This window comes from Trichosurus vulpecula, chromosome 1 (genome assembly GCF_011100635.1).
Source record: "Trichosurus vulpecula isolate mTriVul1 chromosome 1, mTriVul1.pri, whole genome shotgun sequence".
In the NCBI taxonomy this organism is placed as follows: Eukaryota; Metazoa; Chordata; class Mammalia; order Diprotodontia; family Phalangeridae; genus Trichosurus; species Trichosurus vulpecula.
The window spans coordinates 128,747,970-128,775,348 of NC_050573.1; the positions used below are offsets into that span (position 1 = coordinate 128,747,970).

Genomic DNA, 27,379 nt, shown 5'->3' on the forward strand with positions numbered 1-27,379 from the left:
CCAGAGTCTCCACGTCAACACTCCTTCAATAGTGAGGGCCTCCAAGCAAACAACTCTGTTCTCTCTTTTTATACACTCTTTAACTGTCATCAGATGTCATTCGAGCAACTAGAACCTAGGCTCCTACTATTGCCTCTGGTCTTAGCCACTCCCCTTAGGGCCCTCGGGCTTCCCACCTCTCTCAAACTAGCCAATTAGTTTGCTAACCAGCTTGGGGCTTTTGCACCTAAAAGAGTGTGGGCCTGGGGTTTAGCAACTAGTAAGACTCATTCAAAGAGACCTAATTAATTTATGATTCTAAAACAGTAAAAAAGTCCCACCTTAGTTACCAATGCAACAGCTTATATGGCCTTTGACAGAGGAGTGTTTCTGAGAGTGAAAATCAACTCTGATTAGTTAGCAAGTAATGAGAGGTAGACTTTGCAAAGAGAAGTGAGCTCACTTCAATGAGGGGCTGAGAATGAAATGTCAACTCTTGGCCAGAGAGACTATCCCAGTACCCAGACCACCCCCAGCCTTGGGCAATCTAAACAAAGAATCTATCTGGACCTAGGTCTAAACTAATTCAGAGGAGTAGCAATACTCAGGAGGAGAATGTTAATTCTATCAACAGCCCAGTCCTTGAGAGGTTGGACAAGGAAATAGGACAGGGAAAAAAATCTGGGGTCTCCCCAATTTTAATAATTGGCTATTAACAGGACAGAGAAATAATAATTTCTTTCACACATATAATAAAGATTTATTTAACTCAATAAGATATGACATGGTACAATATAATGCAATCCAAACCAATACAATCCATTCCAATCCTATCTAATCAATAAGTATATTTGACCAAAATCACACAGGTGACCTCACTGCTCAATGCCCCAGGTAACTCTATGAGGTCACAAATTTTAGAACTACTTCTTGTTTGCAATGACAGAGGGAATTCTTCCACCCCACACCCCAGTTTACTATACCAATGAAACCACAAATATATATTGGAAAAATATGTAAATGTATATTTATAAACATGCAGTATTTATGTTATTTGACTATGAATACTGGAACACCACAACCACCGTAGAATCATTTGTGGCTGATCCAAAAGGCAATGAAAAGATCCATAAGTAGGCTATAGCTGGAGGTGAGCTAACTTTAGATAAGTTAATATTCAGGCCTGTCTTATTCATGTTGAATTTGTTATGTCTGGGGGAATATCCAGATTGAGACGATGATGTAGGACCAGAATTCTGGAGAGAGATTGGGATTGTATACCTAGGAATCTACTGTAGAGAGATCACAGAATTTAGAATTAATCATTATTTAGATATAGACAAGGCAGAGTTTTACCTTGGAATTATAGACAGAAAGTTTATTAAGGAAGATTGACACCTGCTCCCTATAATTTACCATATAAGTTGTCATAAAACTCTGTTTGAAGATCTATAATGACAGGGAAACCACTTCCTCTGGAGGTGTTCCGTTACATTTGTACATAGTTCAAATTTTACCAACATCAAACCTTAAATTTACCCCCACCCTTTGCTCCTAGATCCACTTTCTCAGGTCAAAAGTTTAATCCCTGTTCCACGTGTCACATGGTAGCCATCCATCATATATCCCTGCTTCCCAGTCTTCTCTAGGCTAATCATCTGTAATTCTTTCACCTGATCCACATATTGCATAGTTTTGCGGCCCTTCACCATCCTAGTTGCCCTACATTAGACAATTTCCATCTTATCAATGCCCCTTTTAGATTGTGGTGACAAGAATTGCATAAAATACTCCAGTTATGGTCAGAAGAGAATAAAGGGTAGAGTGCAATCAATTCTTCTATCCCCTCTTAATTCTTTGAAGCTAGCTATGTCTTTGAAAATGTAGCAGAAAATTACATTAGATTGTTTTTGCATGCCATATGACATTTTTGACTCTCATTGGACCAACAGTCCAATAAATATCCATACCTCAACTCTTATCTAACTATGCTTCAACAATTTTGTGCTTTTGAACTAAAGTATGACTTTACATTTATTCCTGTTGAAATTTATTTGGTTAAATTTAGCCCAGTGTTCTAGTTTGGCAACATCTTTTTTGATTGAGGCTCTATCTTCCAGGATTTTAGCTTCCCTTCCTAGCCTTGTGGCTATGAACATTCCATCTATACCTTTATCTACATCATTGATGTAACAACAAAAACAAAAGTAAAATAGTACAGGGCAAGCATAGATTCCAGACTTTTGAATCCTTGGAGGACACTGGAGATCATCTGGTAAAATTGATATCAGATCATTAACAACTACTCTTTATATCTGGTCATTCAACAAATGACCAATCCGTCTATTTGTATTATTATCTAGTCCACAGCACTCTGTATTTTTCCCCAAGAATAGTTTGAGATGTTTTATTAAGTCCTTTTCATAAAACCAGGTAAACTATATCTGCCACATTTCTCTGTTCTACAGTTTAGTAATACAATTTAAAAAAAAAGGAAATTAGTTTAGTCTGATATGACCTATTCTTACTGAAGCTATCATGGGGGTCAAGCCAGTGATGGAATAGGGGAGGCTTGGGTTAAATCTCCCTATATTCCCAGAGTTCCAATGGGGCTACAATAAAGAAACTATGAACGGGACATGGGTCAGTTTGAGCTCTCTTTACTCTCAGGTGGATTAATCAGGGATACTTTAGGCAAGGAGGATATAAAGTCAGCTTTGTGGCAGGTGCTTCCTGAGTCTCCAAAGAAGTCCCTTGATTGTTGCATTCAACTTTGTTCCTATGGCCTTTTAACTGTGTTTGCCTTCCTATGAACTATTTTTTAACCACCTTGGTGGCTAATTTTTCTTGGAGGTATTAATTGTTGTTGTTTACTCATTTCAATAGTGTCTGACTCTTCATGACCCCATTTGGGGTTTTCTTGGCAAAGATATTGGAGTGGTTTGCCATTTTCTTCTCCGGCTTGTTTTACCGGTGATTAACTGAGGCAAACAGAGTTAAGTGACTTGCCTAGGATCACACATGTAAGTGTGTGAGACTGTATCTGAATCAATAAAAATGAGTCTTCCTGATTCTAAGCCCAGTGCTCTATCCACTGCACCACCTAGTTGTCCCAGCAGTATTAGTAGTGGTAGTAGTAGTAGCAGTAGTAGTAGTAGTAGTAGTAAGATCATCATCATTATCATTATTATAAGAATTAGTTATTCAAACTCTTAGTCTATGAATGAGCCACTGCACAAGATGCGAAACCATAACCTTGGACAGCAGCTGTGTTGGTTTTTCATTGTCATTTATTCCTCTTCTCTATAATCTCTATCATTACTAATCCATTCTAGACTTTCCTAAGAATTAGAATCATAGAATCATTATCAGACTCACTGAACTTTTGAATAGTTTTAAAATGAATTCTCATTCTCTCTGTCTCTCTCTCTGACAATATTTGCTTTTTTTTCTCCTATAGGCCTTCTCAAGTTCTTCACGATCTTTCAAATATCACTGTCCTTGCAATCATATCTAAGGGGTTCTTTCAGTGACTTAGGATAAATGCAATAGCTTGAATGGGGATCTAAACTCTAACACTGGCCTTAGTACTCTGCCGTAACTGAAGTAACTTTCCTCTCTGATTGTAATTGATCCTAGGTAAGCTTATGAGACTGAAAGGACAAGGTCTTTTCTGTTCTCAATATGATGATTCTCATTACTAATAATTCATGGATAAAGTGCTAAATTATTTTAAACCTTGGCTTTGTACCTAGTATTAAATATGGGTTTTTAACCTAGGGCAAGAGTGGGAAACCTGCAGCCTCCAGGCCTTCTAGGTCCTTGGGTGTGGACTTTTGACTGAGTCCAAATTTTACAGAACAAATACTTTTATTAAGGGTATTTATTCTGTGAAGCTTGGATTTAGTCAAAGGGCCACACTTGAGGACCTAGAGGGCCACATGTGGCCAAGAGGTCATAGGTTCCCCACCCCTTTGTAATACCGTATATTTTATCTTATACATTTAAAAATATAATTCTGAGAAGGGTTTTATAGGCTTCACCAGACTGTCAAAGGAGTACAAGACATTAAAAAAGGGGGGGTGGGGGTGGGGGAAATGATGTTAAGAACCCTTGACCTAGGAGAACAAAGGAAGAAAAGTACCAATCAGAATCACAGTAAACACATTGTTAAAATAACACAGTAGAATCATTGTCCCTTTGCGACTGATAGATATGATTTCTTCTCTCATCTGAAAGTGTATTAGATTCTCCAATGATTCTGTCCATTGATCCTTGATTATATGAAACATACAATCCAGTATTGGGCTATGACAGTATTGCTAAACTGTGCAGTAGATAGAGCACTGGACCTGGAATTAGGAAGACCTAAATTCAAATCTGTCCTCAGACACTTAGGTTTATAGCCCTGGGGCAAATCACTTTGCCCGTTTCTTCCACAGTTAGAAAATAGAAATAATCTTAACATCTACCTCCCAGAGTTGTTTTCGGGATAAAATGAGAATATTTATAAAGCTCTTTGCAAACCTTAAAGCAACATATAAATGCTACTTGTATTATTAATATAAAATGGTGTATGATACATAAATTAGAGAAAAAGAAAGTCCTAGTTAAGGTAGGTAGAGAGCAGATTGTTACTAACTTAGGGAAGAGAAGATTAGGGTTGGTATTAGGGAAGAGATTGCATATGAAGTGAGTCATAAAAGATGAATAAGATTCTAATTGCAAGAAGAGGAAAAGGATATTTATTAACACAGATAATGCTTAGACCAAGGGCAGAGAAGCAGGATGATATAGGACATGTACCAGGTGTGACTAGTAAGTAGTCCAGTTTTTGGAGCATAGCATAACCAAAAATTATAATACATATAATTTAATGATAAAGGAGCCTGAAATTTTAGAGTCTAACACAGGGTTTTATATACAACAGTATTCAATATATATTTCATGAATGATTAAGTGACTTGAGAACCCTTCCATCTTTAAGATTCTATTATGCCATCAAAGGTAAGACATTCTAGGGTTGCTTTAACTGTGCAGTAAGATTAGTAATAAAATCATCTTTCCCAAAATGAATAAATGGAATGATTTTAAAGTTATTGGGTACACATAAAGTGAAAATTTTATTAGATATTAACTTTATTATTATGAGTCAATTGTGCTTCCAGCAGAATACTATTGAGATCACTGGCATGGTTACTGTCATTTGAATTTAATGGTGTCATTTAATGTTCTTCAATGTCTTTTTTCATTTCATGCAAAGCATTAACTGTTTATTCATTTCATTCTAATGTTTTTAACAATCATAATTTTAACACGAAAGTGTTGATTACGAGTTCTGAAAGTTCATCATCATGAGCAGCAGCTAAGGTTGACACAATTATTTTTTTTTTTCTGATTCTCTTTAGACAATAGTTGTTTGGCAGAAAATTACATTGTCTAATCTAATTTCTCTTGCTTTTGTTGGTGCATTTACCGCAAATTAATTTAGCCTTAATCTAGTCAAAAGACTATGTTTTCCATTTAGAAAAAAAAAATGGGCACTTTGGGGACTTAGTAAACATAAATATAAACTACTAACTTGGATTTATTTAATAACCCCTTCAAAACTACAAAACTATAAGAATTAATGCTGTCAATATGCTCTTTCAACTCAAGAAGCAGCTGTTGTATGTGAGGCACTATGGTATACTTGGGGGACACAGAAAGAAAAAAATTAACTTTCTTAGTCCTCAAATAGTTTCATAACTTATTGGGGCATGTGGATGAAAAGATATAACATCTCCTCATTTAGGGAGGCTCAAGGCTTGGGAGATTCGTTTTTGGATAAATATGTGTAATAAAGGCAGGGCCCACATATGTATATGTCTCCAGCCACACATGTTCACTAGGTATGAATAGTTTTCCCACTGACAGTGTTTGTAATTTTGGAAAAGTATACCCTACATTATTGGAAGAAGTATTCTATTTCTGTCTTATTAAATGCCTTTATTTTGAGCTAATTTTGTCCTCCAACTGACTAGTAAAAGTCATAGCTTTAATACATTAAACACACGTGCATGCACGCATGCACACAGTGAAAAATGAAAGCTCTTGAGTGGATGCAAATATCCTGACTGCCTTTTCTTGAGACACCATGTAGGAGAAGGGAGGTCTCCTGACACTGGCCATAGTGAAATTAACATGAAGTGGAAGAAATATAAGGGGCAGACAAGACTTACAACTGGGAGGAAGCAGAATAGGGAAAGCTTCCAAAAGGAAGTGATTCTTGAGCTAGACTCTAATTGAAGGCCAGGATTCTAAAAAGTAGAAATGAGAAGGGAATACATATTCTAGGCAAAGAGGAAATCTTGTGAGAATTCAAGAGATAGGAGATTGAATATTGAATTTTGGGAACAGGCATTAGTTCATTTTGGCTGCAATGTAGAGTAAATGAAGGGGAATAATGTCAGATAAAACTGGGAAAGGATGATGGCAGTAGATCTGAAGGGTTATGAATGTCAGGGTAAATAGTAAATTAGAGAGGCAACATGTTGTAGTGTATAGCACATTGGAATTTAAATCAGGGCATAATTGAGTCAGTCACACCTCAGACACTAATTATCTGTATAATTCTAGGCAATTTTTTTTTTTTCTCTCTGAGCCTCAGTTCAACTATTGAATGAGAATGGTGAAATAAATGATCTCTAACATATATATCAGAAAAAAAGTCTATAATCTTAGTTTATATTTTATCATTGAGGTAAAAGAGAGTGACAATTTTTAAAACTTTTAAATTGTAGTTTTTTTAAAAATCAGCAAAAATCTACTTTCTCAGTCTCTTTACTCACCCATCCCAATGGGGGGGGGGGGCACTGTAAGGGGGAACCAGTTACAAACATGTATAATCAAAGCAAATTTCTATATTGTATATAGCCAAGAAAATATGTCTTTTCTGCATACTTAGTCTTTCACTTTGCTATCAGGAGACGGATGGCATGTTCACCATTAGTCCTCTGGAACTGTGCTTGATTATTATGTTTATCAGAATTCCTAATTCTTTCCAAGTTGTCTTAAGAATTTTTGTGATTGTTAAATTGTTTTCCTGGTTCTGTTTCCCTCATTCTGTATCTTCAGTTCAAACAAGTCTTCAGGGGACAGAGCGAAGATGGCAGAGTGAAAATAGGGACATGCCTGAGCTCTCTCAAATTCTTTCAGATACCTCTTGAGAAGTGAATCTGAACAGGTTTGAGAGAGGTAGAATCCCCTAGGAGATAAGAGTGTGGCAGATTGCCAAGCCAGGAGAGTGCAGAAAGAGAAGGATCTGTTGTATGAGGCCGGGAGAGTGCTGGGAATGGGGAACCAAACAGGACTATAATGAAGCACCATACTGGAAGGGGAGCAGACCCAGCCTGCCAGCTGCAGTGTTGATCCTCAGACCTTGTGGCACAGGATGGGAGTCTGTCAGAGCTAGGAGAGACAGAAGTACTGAGACCATGGTGGCAGCGGCAGCAGCTACTCCTGGGGCTATCAGCCCACAGTCTAAAGGTTTGAAACTCACTTTCTTGAACTTCTGGGAGCCATGATGACTGAGTAAGTGCTCTTATTATCCCTCCCTTGCTGATCATGAATAACCCAGAGAATACTGACCTAGGAAAAACCCTGGAATAGAGGAGCCAGAAGTGGGGGTTCAAATGTCTTTTAGCTTGGGAGCTATGGAGATGGGCCCCTCTTGTGGTGGCAAAAGAAAGCCAGTGCAGGAAAGGAGGTACCCCAGCAAGCCCCACCTCAGCAGACCAGCAGGAGTAACTGAGCTCCAGGGGGTGGAGCCAGCAAGCGCCATCACCAGGACCCCAAGTCTGCCTTTGCACAGCCAGGAGAATTGGCAGACACCAGCACAGACCTATGGCTGAGACCACCATGCTATATAGTGCAGCCCTAGGGGAAGAGGATACTTCCAGCAACCAGATCACCCATCCCCCACACTTCATGTCATGACCCCCCAGGGAAACTCAGAAAGACTTCACTGGGCCTCTATCCTTGTCACACAGCAGCCAGCTTCAGCCTAGCATCAGATGAGCTGCAGCAGTATATAACTTCTAGCTGACAAAAACAGAGGCCACAGCACACAAAGCCAGTAACCAGGCCCCTGGCTCCCAACACAAGAAGTTTGGGACAGAGCCTCCTGGACCCCAGAAGCAGAGATCCACTTAAAAAGCCAGGGAAAAGGCAACTACCAAAGAAGAAGCAAGCTATAAAAGTAAAAAAGACCTATGAATTGTGTTATGGGCACAGAGAAGATTGAAATATGAATTCATAAGAGGATAGCATTGGCATTTTACCAACAACTGAAGCCTCAAAAGGGAATATGATCTGGTCTCAAGCCCAAAAGCATTCCTGGAAGAGCTCAAAGAGGATTTTAAAATCCAAATTAAAGAGGTAAAAGAAAAACTACAGAATCTAACAGGAGAAAATGAATCCTTGAAAAGTAAAATTAGCCAAATAAAAAGAGAGATGCAGAAGCTATTTGAAGAAAATAATTTGTTAAAAATTAGAATTGGGAAAGTAGAAGCTAATGACTCTATGAGGCATCAAGAATCAATCAAACAAAATCTAAAGAATGAAAAAATAAAAGAAAACATAAAATATCTCATTGGATAAACAACTGCCCTGGAAAATAGATTCAGGACAGATAATCTAAGAACCATTGGTCTACAGGAAATCCATGATGAAAAAAAGAGACTGGACAGTATCTTCCAAGAAATCACCAGGGAAAACTGTTCTGAGGTCCTAGAACCAGAAGGTAAAATAGTCATTTAAAGAGTCCACTGATCACCCCCTAAAAGAGATCCCAAATTGAAAAGTCCAAGGGATATTGTAGCCAAATTCCAGAATTATCAGGTCAAAGAGAAAATACTTCAAGCAGCCAGAAAGAAACAATTTAAATATTGTGGAACTACAGTCAGGATCACACAGGACCTTGCACCTTCCACATTAAAAGATCAGAGGGATTGGAATATGATATTCCAAAAGGCAAAGGAGCTAGGACTACAACCAAGGATCAACCATCCAGAAAAATTTAACATAATCTATCAGGCAAGGAGCTGGACATTCAATGAAATAAGAGAATTCCAGACATTCCTGATGAAAAGGCCAGAGCTCAATGGAAAATTTGATCTTTGAATACAAGACTCAAGGCAGGCATAAAGAGGTAAACAGGGGGAAAATGTAAAAACTTTTAAAAAACCTTCTTATTCAACAAGGGCAAACTGCTTACATCCCTATATGGGAGGATGATATTTGCTAATTTTGAGAATGGTATAGTTAGTATGACATCTAAAAGAAATATACATGGACAAGAGGGTATGGCTATAAATTAATTGATGTGATGGTAAAAAAAAATAATTAATGGATGAAAAGGGATTGTAATGGGAGAGGAGGTAAGGAAGAGGCAGAAAAGGGTAAATTACATCACATGAAGAGGTATAAAACAGATTATACTAGAGGGAAAGAAGGTAAGGAAGAGAGCAGTGTTTGAGCTTTACCCTCATTGGATTTGGTTCAAGGAGGGAATAACATACTCTATTAAGTATAAAACTCAAACTTGCCCTACAGGCAGTAGGAGCAGTAGGGGAAAGAAAAGGGGGGGGGAGTTAAAAGGGAGGGAAGAAGTGGTAAGGGGAAAGGGTAAGATTGGGATCACTGAAAACGAGGGAATATGGAAGGAGGCGATAGTCAAAAGCAAAACTTTTGAGGAGGGGAAGAGAGAAGGGAGGAATAAAAACATAAAAGTGAGGGGGAAATGAGATGAAAAAAAGACACAGATAGTAATAAGAACTGTGAATGTGAATGGGTTGAACTCTCCCATAAAATGGAGTGGATAGCAGAATGGGTTAAAACCCAAAATCTTACAATATGTTGTTTACAAGAAACACATTTGAAATTGCCAATACACACAGAGTAAAGGTAAAAGGCTGGAATAGAATATATTATGCTTCAGCTAAAGTAATGAAAACAGGAGTAGCAATCCTAATCTCAGACAAAGCAAAAGCAAAGATAGATCTAATTAAAAGAAATAAGGAAGGAAACTACATCCTGCTAAAAACCACCATAGACAATGAAGTAATATCATTATTTAACATGTATGCATCAAGTCATACAGCATCCAAATTCTTAGAGGTGAAGTAATGGGAATTAAAGAAGTAGACACCATAACTATACTAGTCGGGAACCTTACCCTCCCCCCTCTGAACTTGATAAATCTAACCTCAAAATAAACAAGAAAGAAGTTAAGGAGGTGAATAGAATTTTAGAAAAGGTAGCTATGATAGGCCTCTGGAGAAAAGTGAATGGGGATACAAAATGGGGATACCTTTTCCTCAACAGTACATGGCACATACACAAAAAGTGACCATGTACTAGGGCATAAAAACCTCACAATCCGGTGCAGAAGGGCAGAAATAGTCAAGGCATCCTTTTCATATCATAACGCAATAAAAATTATTTGTAATAAAGGATCATGAGAAGATAGACTAAGAATTAATTGGAAACTAACAATCTAATCCTAAAGAATGAGTGGGTCAAATGACAAATCATAGAAACAATCAATAATTTCATTCAAGAGAATGACAATAATGAGACAACATACCAAAACTTATGGGATGCAGCAAAAGCATTTCTTAAGGGAAGTTTTATATCTCTGAATACTTATATGAATAAAATAGAGAAAAAGGAGATCAATGAATTGGGCATATAAATGAAAAAAATTAGAAAAAAAGTGAACGAATTCAAAATCCCCAATTAAATACCAAATTAAAAAATACTGAAAGCCAAAGGAGAGATTAATAAAATTGCAATCAAGAAAACTATTGAACTAACAAATAAAACTAAGAGCTGGTCTTATGAAAAAAAAACAATAAAATCGGTAAACCTTCGGTCAATTTAATTAAAAAGAAGAAAGAAGAAAACCAAATTACCAGTATCAAAAATGAAAAGGGTGAATTCACCTCCAATGAAGAGGAAATTAAAGCAATAATTAGGAATTATTTTGCCCAATTGTATGCCCATAAATTCGATAATCTTAGGGAAATGGATGAATATTTACAAAAATATAAATTGCCCAGATTAACAGAAGAGGAAATAAAATACTTAAATAACCCCATCTCAGAAAAAGAAATTTAACAAGCCATCAATGAACTCCCTAGGAAAAAATCTCCAGGGCCAGATAGATTTACATGTGAATTCTATCAAACATTTAAAGAACAATTAATTCCCATACTTTATAGACTATTTGGGAAATAGGTGAAGAAGGAGTCCTACCAAATCCTTTTTATGACAAAAATATGATACAAATACCTAAACCAGGAAGAGTCAAAACAGAGAAAGAAAGTTATAGACCAATTTCCCTAATGAATATTGCTGCAAAAATTTTAAATAAAATATTAGCAAAAAGATTGCAGCAAATTATCAGGAAAATAAAACACTATGACCAGGTAGGATTTATTCCAGGAATGCAAGGCTGGTTCAATATTAGGAAAACTATCAGCATAATTGATCATAACAAGAAAACTAGCAAAAACCATATGATTGTCTCAAAAGATACAGAAAAAGCTTTTGACAAAATACACCACCACTTCCTATTTAAAACACTAGAAAGCATAGAAATAAATGGAGTCTTCCTTAAAATGGTAAGTAGCATCTAGCTAGAACCACCAGCGAGCATTACATCTAATGGAGATAAGCTAGATGCATTTCCAATAAGATTGGGGGTGAAACAAGGATGCCCATTATCACCCCTATTATTCCATTTGGTACTAGAAATGTTAACTTTAGCAATAAGAGAGGAAAAATAAATTGAAGGAATTAGAATAGGCGAAGAAGAAACAAAGTTATCACTCTTCGCAGATGACATGATGATTTACTTAGGGAATCCTAGAGTATCAAGTAAAAAACTACTTCAAATAATCAATAACTTTACCAAAGTTGCAGGATATAGAATAAGCCCACATAAATCCTTAGCATTCCTATATATTACTAACAAAGCCCAACAGCAAGAGATAGAAAGAGACATTCCATTTAAAGTTACTGTAGACACTATAAAATATTTGGGAGTCTATCAGGCAAACAAACTCAGGACCTATATGAGCACAATTACAAACCACTTGTCACACAAATGAAGTCAGATCTAAATAAATGGAAAAACATCAGTTGCTTGTGGTGAGGCCATGCTAATATAATAAAAATGACAATTTTACCTAAATTAATTTATTTACTCAGTGCTGTACCAATCAAACTACCAAAAAATTATTTTGCAGAGCTGGATAAAATAATAACAACATTCATATGGAAGAATGAAAGGTCTAGAATATCAAGAGAATTAATGAAAATAAATGCTAGAGAAGGTGGCCTAGCCATACCAAATATTAAACTGTATTATAAAGGAACAGTCATCAAAACTACTTGGTACTGGCTAAGAAACAGAGTGGTGGATCAGTGGAATAGGTTAGGTATACACAACACAGTAGTCAATGACTATAACAATTTACTCTTTGATAAACCCAAAAAGTCCAGCTTCTGGGTTAAAAATTCACTATTTCACAAAAAGTACTGGAAAACAGTATAGCAGAAACTGGGCATAGACCAATATCCTACACTGTATATAAAAATGAAGTCAAAATGAGTTCACAATTTAGGTATAAAGGTCGATACTATAAGCAATTTGGGAAAGCAAGGAATAGTTTTCCTGTCAGATTTCTGGAGAAGGGAAGAATTTATGACCAAACAAGAGATAGAGAGCATTATGAAATACAAAATAGATAATTTTGATTATGTTAAATTGAAAAGTTTCTGTACAAACAAAGCCAATGCAACCAAGATTAGGAAGGAAGCAGAAAATTGGGAATGAATCTTTACAACCCCTGTCTCTGATAAAAGCCTCATCTCTAGAACACATAGGGAACTGAGTCAAATTTATAGGAATACAAGTTATTCCCAAAATGATAAATGGTCAAAGGATATGAGCAGGCTGTTTTCAGAGGAAGAAATTAATGATATCAATAATCATATGAAAAAATGCTCTAAATCACTATTGATTAGAGAAATGCAATCAAAACAACTCTTAGGTACCACATTTCTCCTGTCAGATTGGCCAACATGACAAAACAGGAAAATCATAAATGCTGGAGAAGATGTGGAAAAATTTCAACAATCTGGGTAGCAGCTGTTGGGGGGGTGAAAGACCAACACAAGCCCAACTACAAGCACACTATCAGCATGCTGCAAAAACACAGGTTCTTTTGATCTGCTTTAGTAAGGAAAGCAACATTAAGGGGTTAACAAGCTTACTTTAATGCAGCATACAAATACCATTCATTTAGTTCAGGGGAAAAAACCAGCACCCTGAACTTAGGAACAAATACAGAAATATTACAAACATCATGCATGCCGCCATGGCTGTGGGTAAGAGCTCCGAAAAAGAGTAAGCCAACCCCTGGTTTTATATCTTTTTCAGGGTGAAGGGTGAGTCACACATGTGACTCACCCACGTGACCTAAAATCATCACAAAGAGGCAACTTAAACCCATGTGGTCTAAAAGCCTCTGATGTCCCAAACATGTCACTCAAACTCGTGTGTAAACTAGACCCTCCCCTGAGGCAAGGAGGTCACCAAGGACTCTCAATCTAATCAAGGAAACAAAGGCCAAACTCTTCAAGGGCACTTGGTTGAACTGAATGCTAAGAACCCATTTTATTTACCAACACAGCATCTCTTATAGGAATCCTTTTTTTGATCCTCCTAATTATTAGTGTGTTTGCTTTTTTCCTCAAATAATCACATGTATTCTTATCTAATTTATATAGTTTATTCCTCTTGTAAACATGTAAGTTCTTTAATGGTAGGGACTATTGTTGTTGTTTAATATGTGATTTGTTGTTTTGGTTTTGTACAGCATTTGCCAGCATCTGGTGAAGCACCTTGCACATAGAATGAACACAGTAAATGCTTTGTTAGATTGAATTGGATTTATTGGATTAGATTGGGTTGGAAAATGAGACTGTGTAAACATAGCTAGGTTTCAGATGGCAGCAATAAAGTACGGAGAAAGTATGGCAGGGCTTAGTAGGGATGGCAGGCTATCAATAGAGTGAAGGAGCCAGGATCTTTTGCCATTCTGCTCCCAGTTCTGGGGTTGTTTTCCAACTCATCAATCAATGATAGTTGTAGACTCTGGCATCCAGAACTGAACACACTATTTCAGATGTAATCTGATGGTGACAGAGTAGAGCAGGATTATTACTTTCATAACCCTGGATAAGCTAGGCCTCTCTTAATGTGGCCTAAGATCATATTATCTTTTTGGCTGACTAAGAGATGTCAAGGTTGCCATGTACTAGGGGGAAAACAATAGCTTTCCAGGCCACCTAGGATACCATTTAGTGCACTGCACCAGTAATGCATGAAATAAATTATCCTATCATCTCAGGGTTAATGAGTATCCTAAAAGTGCCAATCTTACACCCAGGATGAAATTTAATGATAGTCTGGCTCAATGAATGCTAAGTGTGTCCTGAGTGCTATAATAGATATTGTCCCTATAATGCTGACTTGTACAATTGTGCAGGTTCATGACTCTGAGAACTGTAGATTTAAATAGTAATAAAAGAATGACATTGAACCTTTTTTAATAACAATGGGAAATTTGTTAAAATGGGCTTAAAACCACACAGTGTTTACATATGTAAAGTATCAAAGTAGAATTGAAAATATTATCAGATATTTGGGGTTTTTTTCTATTTTAGTACAGACCAGATGTGTTTGAAATAATTTGTACAAGCATTAGCCAAAGGAAGATCCAACATTTTTTCTATTTCATCAGGAATATCTGCTTCCTTTACTTTCCCACAAACAATAAGCAAACACAATAAAATCTGCCATTTTCCTCCTCATGCATTTCAACTTTTGCTAACAAATACTTAATTCTATACTCATTTTACTAATAATCAAATTGCCAATGGGTAAGCCCCTTGAAGACAGAGATAATCTTTCATCTTTACTTTTGTAACCCTGAAATATAACAAGTGCTTATTGATTTAAAGTTAATTGAATGGAGACTACTAAATTCAAACCGTTTATAAAATGCGAAAAGAAAAACAAAACCTTTAAAGTGGAAAAAGAAATCCTAGATTTCCTATCCAAAATTCCATACTTATTATATCAAAACAATCCCACTAATTTACAGGTTCCAATGAGATACTTAACAGCTGATGAATAGTTTGATTAAATTTCATAAATAATAATTCATGTCTGCCTTGCCTAAATTATTACAATTGTCTTTTAAGTAACCTCCTAATTTCCACTTTCCTTTTCTGTTTCCAACACTCCTGTAATCCATCATGTAATATGTCATTTGAACCTCTGCACAACTCTGTGAGGTAACTCTGTACATATTATCCTTATGTTAAAGATGATGAAATTGATGCTACAAGAGTATAAATAATCCCTGGAAGTATTTTAGGCCTTGGCAAGTATAGGGAGAGTGTTATACATAAGCTATGACACAGCCCTACTGAAAACCCATGGGGCACGCCTTCTTGTTTGTCTTCCCAGAACAAGTAGCACTCTCTTTAGGACATAGAAAGGCAAATACCTGGGGACCTAAAGATCACTTTAGTCACACTACTTAACAGCTTTTGGACTATATTTATAAGGAGTTTAAACACAGATTTCAATTTCCATTCTTAGGTTAACAGGATTCCATCTGCCACCACCTGTGACAAGTACCAAGTCTGTCTTCTCACTACGTTTGACCAGTGATTTTGCAGTGAGTGCCCATGGGTTTAAAGTATATTATGAAGGTAAGTGATGATCCTCAATTTCCACAAAGTTATTAGCCCTTGTATTTAAAGGTAACTAAAGCATCAGAAAACACTTTAGGAAAACTAATTTTATTACAGGACAAAGATAATAAAGTTTGTTGCATTTACAGTGAATATATCTTGTATATATATATATATATACGTTGCTGTTTGCATGTTGTCTCCCCTGCAAGAATGTGAACTCCTTGAAGGCAAATATATCAATTCACCTTTCTTTTTATCCTAGTACTTAGCACAGTGCCTGACACATAGTAGATGCTTGATAAATTGTATTTGACTGACATATTCTTTTATAGGCAAATATTTCATACAGTTGCATTTTTATCACCTGAAAAATATCATTCAAAAAATTAAGAAAAAGTACTTCTCAGTGTACTTTGTTTTATATAATAATATGTATGGACATTTCTGAACCTGGTTTTCTTTTGAGGGTTTGCTAAATGGAGTCACCATTAAAAAAAAATCTTTTCTTTGCCCTACAAAGTATTACAGCAGGGGTTCCCAATCCTTTCCTATCCAGAACTATTTACCTATCCAATGTAAAAAGAAGTTAATCTTAACTAAATTGTAAAGTATGCTACATATGTTTATAAAAATAAATATTACTTTTCATAGAGAAAATTTCATTCAGAACAATGCTTTAGTGCCATAAAGTTGTTAAATGTCAAAAAATAAATTTTAGTAAATTTTAAAACACAGTCCAATCACTTATCTTCATGCTACCTGAACATGTTTCGCATACCCCTTTGGAGTACATAAACCCCAGATTGGGGACCCCTGAATTGCAGTATTTAAGACATTTTCTTTCATTACTTTAAATAGCTCTGTCCCCATGTTTTCCCTTTAAGTTAATTTCTCAAATACTTTAAAATCTTCTGCTTTCTTATGTACATAATCTATTTCAAGTTTTACAATTTGACTATCAAATCTTTGGTTAATTTAATTTATGGTGAAATTATATGATATTATAGCAAAACTTGGTTATTTCTATTGAGAAAAATTATAGCATATTATATTTTATTAGGTATATTATAGCAAAACCTGGTTATTTCTATTGAGAAAAATGGCCATGACAATCTTATGTATTTTTGTATGTTGTTGAGACCTACTTGTTCTTTCAGTAAGTGCTTTGGGTTCCATTTGCTAGAAATGTTACACCATGGTAGATAAAATGTGATCCTTACATTTTATGGCAGTTTAGCTACCAGGTCTCATCACCATGAAGGAAAACCATAGTGGATGGAAATGGATCGAGGTAGGTCTTGTTAGCCATACTGCGGTGAAGAACTCTGTGCTTCATTCTCACTTCTTACGGTTACATTTCTTATGACATTATATAGCTTCCATTTTGGAGAGAAATATTCACCTTATGAAAAGGGCATTTACCTCAAAGAGGTTAACATTTATAACTAAAGTGATGAATATTTAATACCATTATCAGAGTTGACCTAATATTATGCTTCATATTTTAAACTGAAACATGAATAACTCTAAAGTAGGCAGTTCTGACCTTATGTCTGGGCAGAGTAGACAGTTTTGTATTTGGCATGACAGACACCTGGAAAAGTCCCTTTTCTGTAAAGCTTCTCCTCCTAGGCCTACTATGGTGTTTAAAATGTCCTCATATTCTCTCTTTAGGGATGAATTTGCAGTTATAAGGCAAGGGGACATTTTCAGTTATTGGTACTTTATTACATTACTCAGCTAACAAAGTCCTGAGAGAATGAGAAATATCACTGGTAAGTTTTGATTATAAAGCTGAGAAAGTCTGAGACAGTTGGCAGCTTGTATAGTATAGTGAAGTAAGGACTCCCTGATATATTAACGGATAGATGGAGAGCAATAGTCACTAGGGAAGAGTAGGCACTAAAAAGAATAAGGAAGGGATGGGGAGAGAAACAAAGATTTAAAAATGATTTTAACAGTGTAATTTTTGAATACATAGTAGGTCTGCCATAAAAATAGCAGCAAAAAAAACCCACACCAAAACAATTAATTAATTAATCTCTTTAATCTATCTCACTATTATCTATCTATCAATCTATCTATCTATTGAAACTGAATCTCCTTACCTCACCCAGGCTGCAATTGTAGCCCTCACTAAAAGGTCTGATCTCACTGATGATCAACATCAGAACTTTGATTTACTCCATTTCTGACAGGCTGGTTTGTCCTTCCTAGGGCAGTTTGGTGGAATTCCATGCCAAAGGCTCACAATATTGGAACCAGATACAGTGAAGACGTCTGATTTGCTTTATCCCTACCACAGCTCAGAACTCTTGAACTCAAGAAATCTACTAGCTTCAGCCTACACAGAAAAGATTATAGGTGTGCCCTACAACACCAGACCTATTCATACATTTTTTACTCTTTATCACATTTACCAGATGGCCATGCAAACTCCCTCCATTCTCCCCAAACCCTCAATTCTCTCTCTTCTCATTTAGTTTCAATAAATCTCATTTAACACTATTCTTCTACTACAAGGGTGGGGAACCTGTGGCTTCAAGGCCACATGTGGACTTCTAGGTCCTTGGGTGAAGCCTTTTGACTGAGTCCAACTTTGGCACAATAAATCCTTTTTTTAAGGGGATTTGTTCTGTGAAGTTTGGATTCAGTCAAAGGGCCACATTTAGGGCTCGGAGGGCCACATGTGGCCTGGAGGCCACAGATTCCCCACCCCTGTTCTAGTCCAAACCCTTCATTTTACAGAGAGGAATCATTTCCCTTAAGAAAAATAACTTGGCCTAAGGTCAAAATGAATATGTAATAGGTTTGCATCCAGGCCCTTGGTTTCCAAATTCATTGTTATTTCTACTATAACAAATGACCTCACCTCTTATGTCAATAAAAAACTCAAGGTGATTCATCATGATCTCATTCGACTTTCCTTCTCTCCAATCCCTTATTTCTCTTTTTTCCTCTGGCACTTCTATTTCAGAGGAAGCAGAGCCTTTCTCCCTTACCAAAGTCCCATCCAGAACCATGCACCAACCATCCCCTTCTATCTGCTCTGTATTTTCAGTCTCTTCCTGTCCATCAAATACTATCCCTCAGACAATAAATATACTTAGGTATTCCTTACAATTAAAATAAAACCAAAACAAAACAAAAATATTCAACTCTGTTAATCTTAAAACTATTACTCTAATTTTTTTTTTCCTTCTATTCACAGGTCAACTTCTTGAAAGAGTAGTACATTTATTATTTCTACCCATTTACTCTTTAACCCCTTCTAGTCTGGCTTCCTTCCCAATTATATGACTGAAATAATACTACTAAAAGTCACCAATGATACCCCCCCCACCTTCTGTCAACAGATCTGGCCTTTCCCTAATCTTTACCATTTTTCACCTCTTATGATATGATATGATATGATATGATATGATATGATACAATATCCAATATGATAATGTTGACCACAATTCTCTTCCTTGGCTTCTATTACTATAAAATCTTGGCTTGACATTGACCTCTCTGACCATTCTTTTCATTAACTTATATATTTTCTCTCTCCTCCTTATCCTGAAATAAAATTCCAGCACTCCTCCCACCCGTATCAGCATCCTTGTCCTCAGTTTTCTTCCCTTTTCTCTTTATACCCTTCTTAAAGCAGCCAGAAAACATAGTGGATAGAGTGTTGGGCATGTTGTCAGTAAGACCTGAGTTCAGATGTGGTCTCAGGTACATACTAGCTGTGTGACTCAGGGCATATCAGTTAAGCTCTATTTGCCTCAGTTTTCTGAGCTGTAAAATGAGGATAATATCATCACCTACTTCCAGATTATTGTGAGGATTAAATGAGACAATAAAAGGGTTTAGCACTGACCCTATATAAATGCTAGCTATTATTATATCCTCCAGTGATTACAATCACTGTGCAAACTTAACTATAAGCTCTATTCAGATGACTCCCAAATCTAAATCTATAGCCCAAACTCCTCTCCTAAGATCCATATCCATATTTCCAACTACCTGTTGTTTCTCTTTATCTAGATATCCCAGAAGTCAGGAGTAATGCACTATGCTAGATGCTACTGGGGACAGAAAAGTCAAAAACAACAAAATACCTGCCCTCATTCTAATTCTAACATGGAACAGTTATAGGAAAGAATAAATATGCTACCAAATAGAATTTGATAGGGAGAATAAAAATTTAGATGAAATGTTCTAGAAAAATTTAAGAAGGCTTGCTTTCAGCTCAGTTGATCAGGAGAAGCTTCAAAAGGGACTTGCATTTGATCTGGGCTTTGAAGGAAGAGAAAGATTTCAGCTCTTGAAGATGAGGTTGGGCCTATCTTTCTAGGCTAATATTTGACTTCCCTTCACCCACCCTGTCTTCCAAAGATCTTCCCTTTAAATCTATCTTCCCACTTTTGCACAAGCTAGTCCATTTCTGGGAATGCTTTCCTTCATCAACTCTGCCTTTTGCAACCCCTAGGCCTTTTTAAGGCTCAGCTTAAATGATACCCTCTGCAATAGCCCATTCCTGATTCTCTAGTTGATAGTTCCCCTCCAAGCTATTTAGTATTTATTTTACATGCATTTTGAGTTTATTTATCTGTGTATATGTTTTTCATTACTACATGTTGTCACAATGCAGAGATACTGTGATTTGTTCTGTGAAAGTAAGATTAAAGCAAAGCAAGAATGACTTCCTAGGCTTGGTCATATTTAAAAAAAGTACTGAATATAACTAGAAAAGTAGGTAGATGGTGGGGGTGGAGACTCACACTGATTCGGATTAAGTTATACTTGTTAATTTCTTCTAAATGCCAAGTATGTCCAAGTATAACATAAGTGTATTTGCACAGACTTAGAAGAAAGAGCATCAGGAAAGGAGCAATTTCGTTTAGTTCTCTACTCTGATGAAAACTTTGCCCATTTTCACTGCACCTTGACAGCTTATCTCAAAGCAATAAATTAATGGAAGTATAGGTCACAGATAGAAAGAGAACTGAGAGGACTTAATTCTTCGATCACAATGCCTTCTTGAAATCATTAACTGTCCAAAAGGATGAGATACAGCAGTTCTTTGCAGAACCATCCTCGTATAGATAAATGGTAAAAGGATGTGAAAAGATGGTTCTCGAAAGAAAAAAAAATGCAAGACAGAACAAATTTTAAAATGGTCCAAATTACTGATAACAATAGAAATACAAATTAAAATAAATCTGAGATTCTCCCTTATACCCATCAGATCTGCAAAGATGACAAAAAACAGAAAAGGACAATTGCTAGAAGGCATGTGGGAAAACAGGTGCACTAATGCACTGTTGGTGTAGTTGTAAATTGGTCCAAATATTCTTGGAAGCAATTAGGTATTGCACCCAAAAGGTCATAAAATTGTCCATATTCTTTGCTATTAAAAAAGCACTACTAGGAATAGGAATCATAAAAAACAAGGAAAGAAGAAAATGTTCCATGTGTGCAAAAGTATTTATAGTAGCAGTTTTTGTTGTAGTAAAGAACTGTAAACAAAGGGGAGTATCAATTAGTTGGAGAATGGCTGAACAAATTATGCACGTGGATGTAATGGTTTATTATTGCACTATAAGAAACTATAGAGGTGATGGATTCAGGAGAACTTGGTAAGACTTAATGAAGAAATGAAAAAATGAAATGAGGAGAAGGAGGAGAATAATTTTGTAAAATGACCACAATATGGTAAAGACAAACCAACTTTAAAATAATCCTGATTGATGTGATCACCAACACAGACTCCAAAAGGCAAATACTTGCCAATTTTTGACACTAATACACTCTATGTGTAGAAAAAGACATACTTTTTCAGACATGGCCAATGTGTGAATTTCTTTTGGTTATTTATACTTATTTAGGGTTTTTTGGTTTGAAGTGGGGAAATTTGAGGAGAGGGAGAGAGTGTGTGTTATTTCCCTCCCTCCCATTCCCCCCAAAAAAGAAGAAAAGAATGTTTTCTTTTCATGATCAGACAAACAAGACAGCTTTGGAACTAATATGTTAATATATATAAAACACATATACATGTTATATATATACACACATACATATATGTGCATACATACATATACATATATATGCACATACACACACAAACATAGATATAAAGCTTTAGATAATAAGACATTTCAGTTTTAGAAAAATCCTCTTTTCTTCTTTGGAAATTTTTGTGTTTGTCAAATACACAATAACAAGAATTAAAATTCTATAATAATAACAATTATTCAAAAGTCATTTCTTGCTGTTCCGTATCCAGTTAGAAGAAACTGAGTTCTTCTCTATCTTCTCTTAAGAAGATATGTCATGATATGAATAGCTTTTTCTTTTTTCTTTTTTAAAGTTAAAAACAGTTTCATGAACTTTATTATACAACAGAACAAATGCAGGTTGAAAAATGAAATAACATATTCTTACTAACTCTCTTTAAGTCTCATTAGACACCTTTTCTCTTTTTTGACAATATTTTATTTCACCCCCCCAATTACGTTAAAACAATTTTTAACTTTTTTTTAAGTTTTGAGTTCCAAATTCTATCTTTCCCTTCCCTCTCCCCTCTTTGAGACAATAAGCAACCTGATATAGGTTATATATATACATTGAATCCCTAGGTGTGCTGTTACTACTATCCAGTATTTTATTTTTTTTCTGTTGTGAATATTATAAAAGTTGAAATAGGGAATGTTAATATCTTTGAAATTCTGTTTTCTGGTATTTCAGCATAGTGAGAGAATTCCCAATTGCTTCTGTATGTCCTCCAGTGATGCTTACACTGTGCCAAAGTCAGGCAACATGGAAGGCCCCAATCCCTGTCATTTATGTGTGCTTCGCCCTTGCTTTTTTAACCTCTTTTTACATTCTAAATCTGTCTCTTTTTTCAAAAGCTATTTGATTGTCCCATTTGCAGCAAGATAAATTCTTCTTCTGTCTAGGAGGCTTTTTACCCCTTTCTATTATTCCATAGTGTCTGTTGTAGAAAAAACCTTTTCTCAAGAATCTCTCACACATTATTCTGTATAAATGTCAACTGTTATAACTCTGAAAAGAAGTGACACAGAATCACAACTAGAGAACTGGCCTCAAATTCAAGAAGAGAATGGATTCAAGTCCTATCTTTGACACGCACTAGCTAACTGACCTTGGGCAATTAACTTCTTTGGGCCCCCCAGGTAACTTCAAATTTGTGATTTTGAGAGTAAATTCAGATTCACATTAGTACATGAATCTTCCTTCCTAGGAGTTCCTTATTCCAGTCACATCTCAGGACCAATACAAGATTACAGAGAGCAGTGCTTTCATCCCTACAACACTTTCTATTATTTTTACTCTTAATAAAATACAAAAGATATTATCTAATCTCATCAAAAATTATTCTACATTCCATTAACCTCTCTATTTTTTTCCGTATTTTATTGATGTTTATCTTATTATAAGATGCTATGCTTGTCTTTGGATTAAGAAAGATGTAGATTTTAATTCCAGCTCTAACAGTTTCTAGTTTTGGGACTTGGGGCAAAAAATTTCACTTTTCCGAGTCTCAGCTTCCTGTTCTGTAAAATAGGTATAATAAATAATACCTTTAGTACATACATCACAGTTGTTAGGAGAGTCAAATGACAGAATATATGTAAATGCTTTACAAACCTATAAGTGGTATGTGTGACACATCATAGGCATTTCTCATCATAGGCACTTAGTAAATAATAAATAACATCTTGAATACTTAAAAAATAAATTGTTTCTGTTCTGGCTAGGAACTCTGAGGGTCTTCTCTTCCCAGACTGATTATTTTGTGAAGGAAAACTGGGCCATCTTTTGCCTTGATTCTTACCTAATCTTTAACCACTGAATGGGCATAGCCTCAAACAGAGACCTGGGAAAGACCTTAGCTTAAAATGCCAAGGTCTCCCACTGCATCCAGAGCAATTGCCAGTTGTCTTGACCTATGTCTTGCCACTGGACTCTGATGACTATGGAAGAGAAACTGAAGCTGATGACTCTGCACAGCTCTGGCTCACTTAAATCCAATTTGCAAGCAAGTCAAAACATCATCCTACTGATGTCATTGGTCCTCTTCAAGAACGAAGGACAAACAGCTTAATAAATACATGTTTAATTGAATTAGGCTGACTCTACAGTAGGTAATAAAATGATTAGGAGCTAAGCTATTTTAGTAAAAGATTTTAAAAGTTTACTAAGAAATAACTTCATTTTGATACTCCTTGGTGTCAGAAGTTGATAACATTTTGAGAGTGATCTACCATCTTCATCTTGGTTATTTTATTTTTAAAAGATAATGAAGGTGAGGGTGGGAAGAAACTAGAGATAATGTATGAGGACATGATTCTGCTCTATGGAATTCTCCATTTGAAATCTTTCAGATCATTACTTCTACTTGCCTTTCCTCATTCTCAATCAGTAAATGTTAATCTGTATTGCTTCACATTATGGGACAAATGATACTTATTCAATTGATTTTGCTCTTATAGTCAGAGCATACTGCTTATATAATGGCAGGATGAGTGTTAAATCAGGGTCAATTTTATTTTTTCTACCTTGAATACCAGATAATGATAAGATAAAATAATAAGTTGGTTCTGTTTTTTTTTCTTTCCCTGTAATTATCTTTAGTCAAATGGGAATATGAGTCAACATTTCTAGTGTTATTCACGATTTTATGTGCAGGGACTCTGATTACTCCATTAACTGTAGAATATGGGAAGAGCTAAATGACAAAAATATTATTCAACATCCCAGAAGACAGGATAATTCTGAAGCTATTGCTTATATTTTGGAAGACATTCAAGTTTAAGGGATGTAGATCTAGCATATATCTAAGACAGTATGCATCTATCTAATCTATGTATTGTAAGCATGATAATAAAGTTTGCCTGTTGGAACTAAAAGGACTTGGTGACCTAGAAATATATCAAAATAGGGCTAAATAATATATGATTCTATATCGTGGTAGAATTAATCATTGATGTCTAAAGCCCTTCAAAATCCTGTTTTAGCCTATTTTTCCAGGTTTGTTGGCTATTAGTTCCCTTCAATTACTCTATACTCCAACCAAAATGAATGACTTAGTAATGCCGCATTCCAAATTTTAAGAAATATAGATTCATTTTCATTGTGAACTAAATAATCACCAAAAAACATAAAAATGTTAATATGCTAAACACAACAAGAAAAGCTTATGCAGGAAAATGTGAACTGTTATGCATAGTTGTCTTTAAACGGTTTGCATATGTTTGAACAGTTTTTATTTGTGTGTTTGTAGTACCCTATTACACTAATAAGCTCGCTGCAAGCTTTGTTGTGACAGCTAGATGGCACACTTGATAGAGTGCCTGTCTTGAAGTCAGGAAAACTTTAATGCAAATCTGACCTCAGATACTTACTAGCTGTGTGACCCTGGACAAGTCACTTATCACTATTGGCCTCAGTTTCCTCTTCTGTAAAATGAGCTAGAGGAGGAAATGGCAAGCCACTCCAGTATTTTTGCCAAGTAAGCCCCAAATAGGCTTATGAAGAGTTAGACACAGCTGAACTGACCAAACAACAACAAAAAGCCTTTTCAGCAATATAATGGCCCATAAGATCCATTGGTTTCTTCTCTCCTCAGCTTTATCCAGTTTGTTTAAAAAATAACAATAAAAATGTTGGGAATTCAGGTACAATTGCTATGAACTCCCAGTTAGGAAATTCCTAACATTTGGGCAGAGGTTGACTTCTTTGCCTAACTTTACATTTATTTCCATCTGTAGTAAAGCTCTGGCCTCTTTGTGGTTGAAGCATACTCTAGTTTATAAAAACATCTGAAGAAAGAAACAGCAAAATTATCATAGTTTGGTATTGATAGAGAGGCTCTTCAGAAAGAAGTTGGGGAAAAAGCTGACCTTTCCTTAGGCCAGATTTTCTGTTCTGAGATGCCTGAGGAGCCAATCAAGGGGGTAGTACAAGGGAACAAGCATCTATTAATCACCTTCTATGTGTCAGGCATTATGCTAAGCACTTCATAAATAGTATTTCATTGGATCCTCTCCTCAATGTCTCTCCTCAATACCCCCCAAGTGGCTGATATATAGCATTTGCTCCAAACGTTTAACATCAATCCATGCTCAACTCACTTGATAATTTTAAAAAGATGCCTTGAATGTGGTCAGGTTTCCTCTATCTGAACACAATTGTTGTACAACACCACTATAACTGAAAGGACTTTTCTACACTTAACCTAAGAACTATGAGATTAATTCATTGGTTAATTAATTGATTGATGATCACTTACTTTGAGTGGGTTTGAATAAATCAATCAATCCAACATTATATACATATATCTATCTATATCTTACCCTCTGTATTTATAGTTAGGTCTATATCTATATCATTTATATCCATATTATCAGTACTTATATGTTTATTAAAGAGGCAGGGTTTTTTTTCTTAAATTTATTTGGTTTTTAGACTGGGTCTTCCTATCTCAAGCTGAAAGTATAATAGCCACATATAGGACCAGTTCTGTTCATGATCAGCAGTTTCCCCCTCCTTAGGAATCCCTGTTCATAGAGGCCTGTCATTTTGCTGCCAGACATAGCATGGAAACCTAATCAACTTAGTTCACTTCAGCTTCCCGGGACCCCCTGGGGCCATCTCTTGACTCACTTCTTAAAGAGGCCTGTTCACTGAATGGTGCTGCTTCATTTAAGTGAGTATGTGAAAAGGCCTTAGCCTAAAAGGGCCAGGGTCTCCCATTGCATCCTGGGTCATCTCTAGTGATTCTGATGAATATCTGGTCACTGGATTCACATGGCTCTGGAGGAGAAAGTGAGGCTGGCAACCTTGCGCAGCCCTCCCTCACTCAAATCAAAGTCAACTGCAAATCATGGCATCAGTTCCCTGACGCCATGGTCCTCTTTGAAAATGAAGAACAAACACAGCCAGCCTTAGCCTTCCTTCTAGAAGGAATTATACTTTGCTGCAGTGTGAAATGAAGCATGAAGACTTTTGGGTAGGACTAATCTTAAGTAACTTTTCAGGTATATTATTAAACTTATGATGACCACCTGGGAATCTGGAAGTGCTGTTATATTTTTCACTTGAAACTCCTATTACATATATGTATATATATATATATATATATATATATATATATACATACATATATATATATATATACACACATATATATATATATATATATACACATATGTATATATAACATTTATTCACCCTTAACCAATTTTGTAACCCTTGATATAATCCCCAAGACCTCATAAGAATGGTCTCGATTTTCTCAGCAAAGTATAATGCATGTTCTTCTGCTCAAAGAGTACAGAAAAGAAGATAGTTTGGCACAAGCATCATGGGATCAGGAAAGGTTTCATATAAAGGTTTAATATATGATCTGAGTCTTGAAGGATACCAGGGATCCCAAGAGGACAAAGTGTGGTGAAAGTGACTTCCAAATATACAGATTGGGGATGAAGAAACCATTACCAAGTCACAAGGAGTTGAGAATTCAACAAATTAATACTTTAGATGTTCAGGTACTAACTGAAAATATTAT

At 35.9% G+C, this 27,379-nt stretch overlaps 1 protein-coding gene across 3 annotated transcripts in view; it reads left to right on the top strand.

The window, feature by feature from the left end:
* CSMD3 (CUB and Sushi multiple domains 3) overlaps positions 1-27,379 on the top strand; it is a 1,625,828-nt gene that overhangs the window by 269,213 nt on the left and 1,329,236 nt on the right. For all 3 annotated transcript variants that reach the window (XM_036758935.1, XM_036758944.1, XM_036758952.1), the window contains exon 3: positions 15,701-15,813. In XM_036758935.1, coding sequence (XP_036614830.1) covers positions 15,701-15,813 — 113 coding nt within the window. The remainder of the gene's footprint in view (positions 1-15,700; positions 15,814-27,379) is intronic.